This window comes from Microtus ochrogaster, chromosome 10, assembly GCF_000317375.1.
Source record: "Microtus ochrogaster isolate Prairie Vole_2 chromosome 10, MicOch1.0, whole genome shotgun sequence".
Lineage (NCBI taxonomy): Eukaryota > Metazoa > Chordata > Mammalia > Rodentia > Cricetidae > Microtus > Microtus ochrogaster.
In genome coordinates this window covers 72,131,950-72,141,902 of record NC_022016.1, presented here as the reverse complement: position 1 = coordinate 72,141,902, position 9,953 = coordinate 72,131,950, and the positions used below count along the sequence as shown (strand labels likewise).

Sequence of the window (9,953 nt, the reverse complement as noted above, 5' to 3'; positions counted from 1 at the left end):
TATCTATCTATCTATCTATCTATCTATCTATCTACCATCTATCAATTATCTATCTATCTATCTATCTATCTATCTATCTACCATCTATCTATCTATCTATCTATCTATTTATCTCTATCACTGAGGGACAACTGTTCCTGAATCATGGAGGTGCAGAAATCAATGGGATATGGCATTACTTATAGAAGGAGGTGAGGAGATACAATGAGAAAGGGGATATGTGTACATAACTTCAAAATTATGTGGGCATCTACAGCAGGAATTGACTAATTCCACTGAGGGATAGGGTATGTTACAGTATGTTACAGGAATTTCTGCAGATGAAACACACACATACACACACACACACACACACACACACACACACACACACACACCCCCCACATTGGATTTTGAATGTTGAATAATACGAAAAGAACATAAGCTTTCTACAACAACCCAAGAGGCTTGGAAATGTCACACATTAGCAGCCCCTACACCATGGTGCAGTCTCAGCAGGAGAAGTTATAAAATCCTGAAGGAGCCAGACAGGATCCTGAACACCACAATGGCCGTCTCCTGGTCTACACCCCCACCTTGTTCTGAATCTTTTTCCGTCATTCCCTACATTCTCCCAGGGTTTATTTATCCAAGCAACTTTGGAAGACTCATTACCTTTCCGTTTGGTAACCTCACAGGCTACGCCTTGGAAACCAGCTGGGCAAATGCAATCACAGCGTGAGCCTGAGGAAAACAGGGAGAGAAAGAGTGAAACCAGGACTCAGGAGCTCAGTCCCAAGCAACTGCGTTTCCATCAGGTAGATATGTGGACCAGACAGTAGATGGGGCATACGTAGCATGCAGGTACAATACCAAGACCTGCTTCTTTTCTGGGGGTCCTCATGGGGGGGGGTGTTCATTGCCATCATGAGAATTATATGGTGCTGTTGAGAAAATTGCTCCTTGGCTGACCTTTGACTCACATTTATAAGCTCTCAGCATCGGATGATGCATTAGCAGTCGCTGAAGCCAGTCATCACTCACGAGTAATTGTCTAGTTTCTGCGTGACTGCCTCTAGGGAGCTTCCCGCCCTTTAAGCCTCACCCTACCTACCGTTGGCAAGTTCTGAACCTTTGAAAGCGCTTCTCTATGCTGATCTGGAATCTGTCCCCTTGGAGTGTCTCTCATCTCATCATGAAAATTATCTCCTCAGAATAGACCCTGGGAATGTCTGACTCCATACTGTCCCTCGCCTCTGCTCTACAAGCCAGTGGCCACCAGCTTCTAGTTCTAACTTTCTTGAACTGCAAGAAAGACTACAGGGATGCTAGGCTCTAACTCCGAGCTGCTGAGATGATCTAACTTCCTGTGAAGTGACTATTATGGAGGGAAGCTTACCTGATGGAAGAAGCTGCGGGCCACACCCTGTCTCTTAGCCACTGTCTGGAAAACTCCGCATACATGCCTTAGTGCCACTACTGGCCTGGAATTTCCTTCCCCTCAAACATGTTTTCTTTTGTGAACCTTCTGGGCATGCTCTATTGATATGGGCCCTGCCTGACTCCAGTTGGCTCCCTGAGCTGGAGAGTAAGCAAACAGCTCTCCTGTCTAGGGTGCTGGAACAGACTCTTCTTCCATCTTGTCATCTTTATAACAAGCCTGATATGACAACCTCACTCTTCTCACTTTGTCCCACCCACTGTAAGGATCCTGGGCATGATCCTAGAAGTTAGTCATCGAGTTCTACTGGTCTGTCCATGATGCCACCTTCAAATCCTCTCGCCTCATACCGGCAAGGACATTCACAAAGGGTTTCTTTGGGTCTGCCTGGGCCCTCTTCTTTGTCCAGGGTTTGGCTAAATCAATACTTGACCTAAAGGTAGACCACATGCTCACAGTTCCAAATATCAGCTAAATTTGAGTGCTACCCATGATGCCCCTGGGGCTAGAGTACTGGTGCCCTGACAGCCAAAGCAGAATCTCCTTCCTGCCACCATTCCAACTCCTCGGGAAGTGAAAAGCAGGCAACAGTTGACCCAGAATGAGGCTCCCTGCAGGCAATACCTTCCACAGAGGACCCCAGTGTTCTAGGAGGTGGTGGTACCTTTCAGGTCAGGGACTCCATTGCCTTGGCAAGGAGCACAGCGGCAGGAGCTGACTTCCTCCTGGAATTCCTCTAGTGCCTTCTTTATGTTCTGTTTTACCGTGCTGGAGTAGGCAAAGTCGGTGGCTGTCACAAGCTCATACAGGGGCTCAGCCTGGGGCAGAAGAGGCAAGACATACATTGACTAGAGATCAAAGCAAAGCTACAGGGGAAGGACAGGGAGGGCCGGGTATGGAAAATGCAGGAGGGTTCCTATAGGACAGGAGAGGCGCTACAGGGTGTAGTCAGATGTCTGTCTTTCTGCCTCCCCCACTTGGGAGATGCAAGGTCATTTGTTCAAGTTCAAATCAATGAGCAAGAAATACTAAGGCCTAGGCGTGAACCTAAAATAACTTTAATGTGAGGATCTTTATTCCCAGGAACTTCTTGAAGCTAGAGACAGAGGCAGACACTGGTGTACACTGGAGGCTTATAGACAGTCTCTGACTTAAATGGGTTCGATGTAGGACCTCTCAACCTTGGGAAGGCAAGAAAGTGATTCCTATTTAGTTGGAGTGTACTGTGACCTTCCACGGCTAGTGGCAGGCTCTACTGGGAGTGTTACACAGCCACCAGTGTCAGGGGATCTGGCCCCGCCAGCCCCTGGGTCATGAGACTTCCGAAGCTCCCAGGCCACAGTGCTGCCAAGCTGTGTTCTGCAGGTCAGCTGTGTCAAATGCATTTCTTCCTTGATATTTTCAATTCATGATAGGTTTATCTGGACACGATCCCACAGTGCGTCAAGGCGCATCTGTCCCATGTGGTTTCACAGAGTAAGAACCAAACCAGCAGAGATGAGCAGGTGAGAGGAGGGGACTGGGGAGACTCGCTCATCTGTCTTGGTGGTGTGCCCAGAAGGTGATCTTCGACAGCTCTTTGGTATACTTTAGGGCTGTGGTCCTGGCATCGTTTCCTTCCAGCCTCATGGGAATCACTCATATAATCCAAGCATTCACTCCAGGAAGCCTGACTCCAAGACCCTTCCGTCAGAGGTCTCTATACTATTCATTTGATAACATTCTGTTTCCCAAATGCTCCTTTATAATCGTCAAACCTTTTCACGAGAAGCCTCCATTTTCTTCTCTGATTTGACAGGAAGGTGGCTGGGAGAGAGACTTGGAGTCGCTCTCTCTGGCTTTAGGCACAGCCTCAGATTAAGGGTAAAGAAGATGGCTAGTGGTCTAGATTCAGTGGGTCTGGGCGAGGCAGTGGCAGCGGGCATGGGAAGAGGGCAGAGGTTAGAAAAGTACAAGCAGCCCCTGCAGGGGCTGGTCACTGGCGTCAGTGGGTGTGGCATCTGTGGCTTCTGCCCATGAGAAGAACCAGGGCCACACTGCTGTTTTTGCAGTATTCTGTTCCTCTGTTAGGGATGCAGCTCCAGGGCCTGGTTCCTCTCCAGATTTTGTTGGTGATCCTGTCCTAATTCAGCCCTGGAGAGTTTAGGGTCTGTCTAAACGCAGGCAATCATGCCTAATAGAAGCCTCCAGTGGGAAGAAAATTGCTTCCATTTCTTAATGCATCTGATGCTGACCTTCGCCCCAGTGGGCAAAGCAAGGCTCCTTGGAGGTCCCATTGTCTCAACGGTCTGTGGTCAATGAATTGATCCAGAGACTGTTTTCAGAGAGTCCAGCCTGCTGGTCACACGCGGGGGAGGGTGAAGGGAGAGGCGCTTGCTTTACACCACTGATAAGGTTCTCTGCAGTCAGCTTTTGGCTTTTGCTCCAAGCTCCTTGAAAGGCCCACTTTAACCACCATGGTGTTTTCCTACCAAGACACACAGCCCTAGGCAGCAGCCAAACCTGAATAAACTTCCCACATACCTTGCACCTTGGGAGCTGGTGAGATTCAGAGAAGGGCCTGTTTCTTGAGAGATGTTGATGATTAGCGCAGTTGTTGGGTGAGGGGAAGCCCCAGGTAGATACATGACTCATTACCATCGGAATTGAAGTCCAAAGCCTGCATTTCCCCTACTAGTTTAGGATGATTCCTGATAGGAGTGCCTCAGGGGTCCCCATCACTAGCCTCACCCATGTGTTCCCCAAACTCCGCAGGCTATGGCAGCTTGCGTTGGTGAAGCAGGAACCCCTGTGGGGCTTCGGGGCAGCCCTTTACAGTTAGGTCAGTACGGCTGTGCCCATTATTTGCCCACTGCCCGTTTTCCTGTCTCCCTTCTCCTTCCACCCGACCTCCCCTTCCCCTTGTTCCCTCTATCTCTTTCTCCCACACGTTGCCCTTAGATACTCCATCTTGACTGCAATGGTCACTTAGGCCTCTGCCTCGCTCGCCCTTCAGGACATTCTACTCATCAAGCCCTTTACAGGTGACGCTGGAGAGGTTCTGTCGAGGTCCACACAAATCTCTGCAGTGTGCCCTGTTATTTTCAAATACTCATTACCACAGCCAGTCATCACGAGGAGCAGGACCACGCACACATCCCATAAGTCTTCACGGTGGTCTGAGGATTGGGTAATCCTGTGCTTTTGCCTTTGTGACAATTGACAAAGCTGTGGCACAGACAAGCTAAGAAAACTTGACAAAGGTGTTACTCCACTGAGGGTGGCCTTGGACTCTGAACATTGTGGATTGTTGACTGTTGGACAGTATATACTTTTATACCTATGGACAGTTAGAAAATCATACCAATTTAGCGCATAAATGCAATTTTATACCTCATCTCTTCACTTGTAATAACTGAGGCCCTCCGTGTGACTCAGTTTGTGTTGACAAAGTGACTTCAGCAGCTTCAGGACACATAGATGGGTTGGTTATTTAGCTCCTCTGCTTTTTAGCTCCCAATTGATTCCTTTGCCCTTTTAGCTTATGCTACTACAACTATCCTAAGCTGATTTGTCTCTATACATATTTGTTAAAAAAATTAACATTAGATCAAAACCATCAACATTTTTAATAGTATGGAGATACGGGTTTAAAATGCCTTCCTAGACTCAAGCCAAATCATATTGCCATCGTAGCTCACGAAAGGCCTCCCTCGGTGCTCACAATGCTTTGAGTATCACAGACTTTAAATTGTTGTCAATTTGATAGGTGAAAATAATACCGCTATGATGTTATTTTTATTGGGAGAGGTTAAAAGTTTGGATATTTATTAGCCAACTTATGACTGTCCATTATGACTAGAGATCATACCCTCCTTATGAACTGTGCCATTCTTCTCCTAATTGAGGGTCTTATTTGTGGTAAGTCATCAGCATTACTGGTGAATTATCTGCCTATTTACTAACTAGAACTTGTTTGTAGTATACGTGTGTGTTTGTGGTGGGGCACATGGGGCCCAGAGGCCAGCCTTGGGTGATGTTCAGGAACCATGCGTCTTGTGTTCTTTTGAGGCAATGTCTCACTGGCCTGGAGCCAGGGAGTAGGCTAGGCTGCCTGGCCAATGAGCCCAGCAGTCTGCCTGTCTTTGCCTTCTCCACATTGGTGTTACAAAGGCAGCCCACCACACCTGGCTTTGTTTATAAGGGTTCTGGGGGTGAGGGGCTGGACTTAGGTCTCCATGATTGTACAGTGTGAAATTTACTGCTGGGTTATCTTCTGAGCACCTAGCCGACGAGGTTTTAGAGGAATAGTGTCAACACATCGCATTTTATATCTCCTTTTGCTTTATGAAAATCCTTGGAGTGAATATGCCTCTTGAAAGCATTACTACTGCGTATTCAAGATTTCAGCTCTCCTTCGGGACATAACCTCTCACAAGCAGGCTGCACATAGTCGGGCTGCGTCTTAGCAGAAGCACACAGAGCTGTAGCTTTTCAAAATCAGGCTGACATAGGGTAGGGAAGCATCTCTTCAGAGGCAATTTTGTGCACAGTAGGGCTGTAGGTTCTCAGAGGCAGGTTTCCATATGGTAGAGCTACAGTCTTCAGAGGAAAGTCTGTGCACAGTAGGGCTGCAGGTCCTCAGAAGCGGGCCTTCAAGTGTGACTTTTTCTGACCACCGACAGGTGAGCAGGAGCACCGAGTGAAGTAACTTAAGACTTCCGGCACTCTTCAGAGCCTTTATCAGCTGTATCTGGGTGTTTGGATGACCTTATTGGATGGGGCATTCTTCCCAATACTTCTTGGGCGTGTGTAATGGGGAAGTTGACTCAGACTGAACTACGACACTGGGGTATGGTTGTTCCTTTGCAGTATGACCTAGGCTATTCTGACCTTGGTGTGAGCACCACTCATATTTTCTCCTTCTACCCTAGGCAAGGCAATGTCTTCAACAGCTGTAGTTCAACCCTAACATCTTCCAACCTTGACCTGTGCGGAAACATATGCCGATGACGGACCAAGAATAAGGCTTACTGGTTAAATACAAGACACCCAGTTCCATTCAAAAGTCAGATAAGGAGTAATTCAAGAATAAAAGACAGGCGGTGGCAACACATGCCTTTAATCATAGCACTCGGGAGGCACAGGCAAGCAGATCTCTGTGAATTTGAGCCAGCCTGGTCTACAAGAGCTAGTTCCGGTTCCTGGACAGGCACCAACGCTACACAAAGAAAGTCTGTCTTGAAAAATCAAAAAGAAAGAAAGAAAAAATAAAGAAGAGTAGTATGTTCTGTTTTGTGCAGTACACAAGGGATGCGTATACCCAGAGGTTCATTCCTTCTTTATCTGAAGTTCAGTGCTGGCTATTCTGTATTTTCATCAGCTAAATCTGGCAATGGGTTTTGCGTTTTTGTTTTGTCTCAAAATGCCTTTGGAGTTCACCCACTGAGAAGCATTTCACCAGGTGGCAAGCTTTTTCCTTTCAAGACCAGGGTCGCCGGTACGCTGCGTGTTGGAATGGCACTGGCGTTTGATTTTTTACTCCTGGGGGATACAATTGTTCCTACAAGGAAAACATGTCAGCAGGGTGTGTGGCAGTAGGATTGTTTTGTTTTGTTTTCAGTACTTCTGTTTAAGTTTTAGCACCGTGTTCATCCTGCATTGTCAGTGCAGGGCAGATTCTCTACCATGCCTGATGGATATATGCACACATTTAATCTCGTGGCTTGCTCAGGAAGGACTCTGTGTCTTAGATTCCTACTTCTTTTCTCTATCCATCATCTTTCTTTCCCATCACTGTTTTAATCTCGTTGTCTTTTGTTTCCACATTATAAGAGCATTTTTATAGTGCCTTCCACATCACCGACTCAATTTTCTGCAGTGTCAATTCTGTTCTTTATAGTTTCCAATGTGGGTTTTAATTCTGCCATAGCGTTCCTGGTTCCCCACATCCAGCTACGTTCTTTTCATCTGATTAGTGTCTAAACAGCTCAGCTTCTATTTTTATTTCATAAATTCCTCATTTTCTTGAATTTTATTGTTGTCACAAAGCAAATGCATTCTCAAATTTACTTCCATTTTTCTATTTTACAGGCGTGCTCATTTTTTGCAGCTTGAACATAATTTCCATCTTTCTTGTTCTAAAAAAAAATCTTTATTTAGCCACTGCCATCCCTAACTCTTCTTTTAACAAGGTGCCACCTCTCCCTGTCTGTATTTACCAGGAAACAGCACGAGCTAGTTCTTGCTCGCATACCTTGCAGCTGCAGAAATCTCATCTCAGGTCTTCTCAAAGGACAATTTATGACACCCAGGCAGTGGCACGGGAATTGTTTATCCAGTGGGCTCTGCTGTCCTGAAAAAAATCAGTCATCACTCCTCCTGGAAAGCTGCCTCTGTCGAGATGCCTTATTCTGAGATAATGTGAAAGCAGCCTACAGCTTCTGAGACCAGAGAGAGCGCATGGAGCAGGGATGGAAGAGCATGTTTGCAGAGCAGGTGACAGATGCACAGAGGTGCGTCAAAGTCTTCTGCCCTTCTGTGCCTCTTTCCTGCTGTGCTCCTTAAATCACTCTCCTCCAGCGTGCTCTGCTTGATAGAACCAGTTTGACCTCGACAGTCCCTAGCCCAGACAGGCACATTCGGCCTCACGCGGTCACCAAGCCATCCACCTTAGGTCTCAGTTTTAACAACTATCAGATAAGATATCCCAATACAGGACAGAAATTCAGAAGCCTATTTTCCTCCGAACTCCCTGTTCTCTCTCACACCTGGCTGTGATGTCATCCAGTGTCACCCCGGCATCAGTCAAGCTTGAATTTCTCTCCAGCTGCCCGCAGCCCATGGCTAGCATATCGCTTATGATTATCATTGATTGTGCTGTGAGTGTCACTAGTGACTAAATACACAGGCAAGAAGTGAATGACAACCTTCTTGTTCCATGGAGCTGTGCATTTGACACACAAATCCAGGTCCTGTTGGAAAAATCATCAGGGTCAGGACTGCAGAGTCTCTCATCAAGGTCCAGTCCCCCATTTTCCCTCCTTGACTGCCGAGAGAACTCTCAGGGGGTGGACGATGGCCCATCAATGACAGTCCAGGCACCAGCAAGAAGAGAGTGATGTAAGGTACGCCAGGGATACTGTGCAAATGTCCCCACAGGCAAGGACCTACCGTTGCTGATGTGTGTGACAGGCCTGTTTTAACAAGCATCTCTTTAGTTTATTCTCCATCGCAAGCCTCTCCTAGTGTGGGAGTTGGGTGGTGAGAGTCATTATTTTCCTATCCCCCAAGCCCATAATGGGGGCAAAGAAGACAGACTCTCTTGACTAGACCTAACAATTTCTTGAGCAGCCACGGACGGACATGGCCTTCCCGACCCTTGGCATGTCACAGAAGAAGGCAGGCATATCTGACATGCAGACTGCCGGAAGCATTACTCCAGATAACATTCCTAACTCCCTCTCAGAGTGTTGCGAACTCAGTAGGTACTTCAAATACATTAGCTATCACCACCACATCTTGCACGATCCCAAGAGATGGGTATGCACGCTGCTGACTTACTGTCCTTCCTAGGCATCTCTTCCATCTTGTCACGGCTTTGTGTGCCTCTAGTACCTTCTTAGAGCATGGCAGAGGCTAATTTCCTTAAAAGCTTGTGGACCAAGTGGGGAGCTTGGGAACTTTAGGTGGCATGGCGTGCTGTGTTCTAGTCAGTCATTCCCACATCTATTTTCTAGTATAATGCAAGTAACTCAAGATTGCTGCCTGTGCCTTGACAATCTCCACATTCCATGCACAGTTCACGGCAGACTCTCAGAACCCGTGTTCTACACAGAGGTGGAGTGGGCACAGTGGCTGCTGGTACCTTGAGTCTGATGATTGCTGGGTTGTACTGCACAGCATCTCCCCATTCCCGCATCAGTTCAGTTGTTGGCAGCTCCTTGTGCGCCAAGGTGGTAATGTACTCGCTTGCCCCTCCTCGCACGAGAACCACCAAGTCTTCCACCATGGTGGTCCTCTTGTTTCTGTCTGGAGTGGACAAGAAGAGTAGCATGGAATCAAAAGATCTACTTTCCTGCCTTGGAATCTACTTCAGCTAAACAACAGGTGAGATGCCATGATTCTTTGTAAGTTTATATGGGTGACATGGAAGAAGATGTGTTCCTGTCCGTAGGCAAGTGATAGTGCCCAGGGCAACTGGAAACTTACCTGATCGTGCAGAGCACAGATGAGGAGGACAAGGATAGAAGATTCACCATGAACATATACAAATGCCAATTATTGCAGTAGTATACAAGAGATAGAGAGAAGAAAGTGACTGATGATAGATAGATCTTATATCTGTCATCTCTTTATCACCACTATGTCTATTTACCTGTCATCTTTCTATGTATTCATCATCTACATACAATTGCTTTGCCTCTCTCTCTCTCTCATCTATCTATCTATCTATCTATCTATCTATCTGTCTGTCTGTCTGTCTGTCTGTCTGTCTGTCTGTCTGTCTGTCTGTCTGTCCGTCCGTCCGTCCGTCCGTCCGTCCGTCTGTCTG

General features: G+C 47.0%; 1 protein-coding gene across 1 annotated transcript in view; it reads right to left on the bottom strand.

The window, feature by feature from the left end:
* C8b (complement C8 beta chain) overlaps positions 1–9,953 on the bottom strand; it is a 41,351-nt gene that overhangs the window by 2,571 nt on the left and 28,827 nt on the right. Inside the window, exons 10-12 of the mRNA XM_005353494.1 lie at positions 9,267–9,430; positions 2,085–2,238; positions 655–723 (exon numbers count right to left, since the gene is read on the bottom strand). Of these exons, the coding sequence (XP_005353551.1) occupies positions 655–723; positions 2,085–2,238; positions 9,267–9,430 (387 nt within the window). The remainder of the gene's footprint in view (positions 1–654; positions 724–2,084; positions 2,239–9,266; positions 9,431–9,953) is intronic.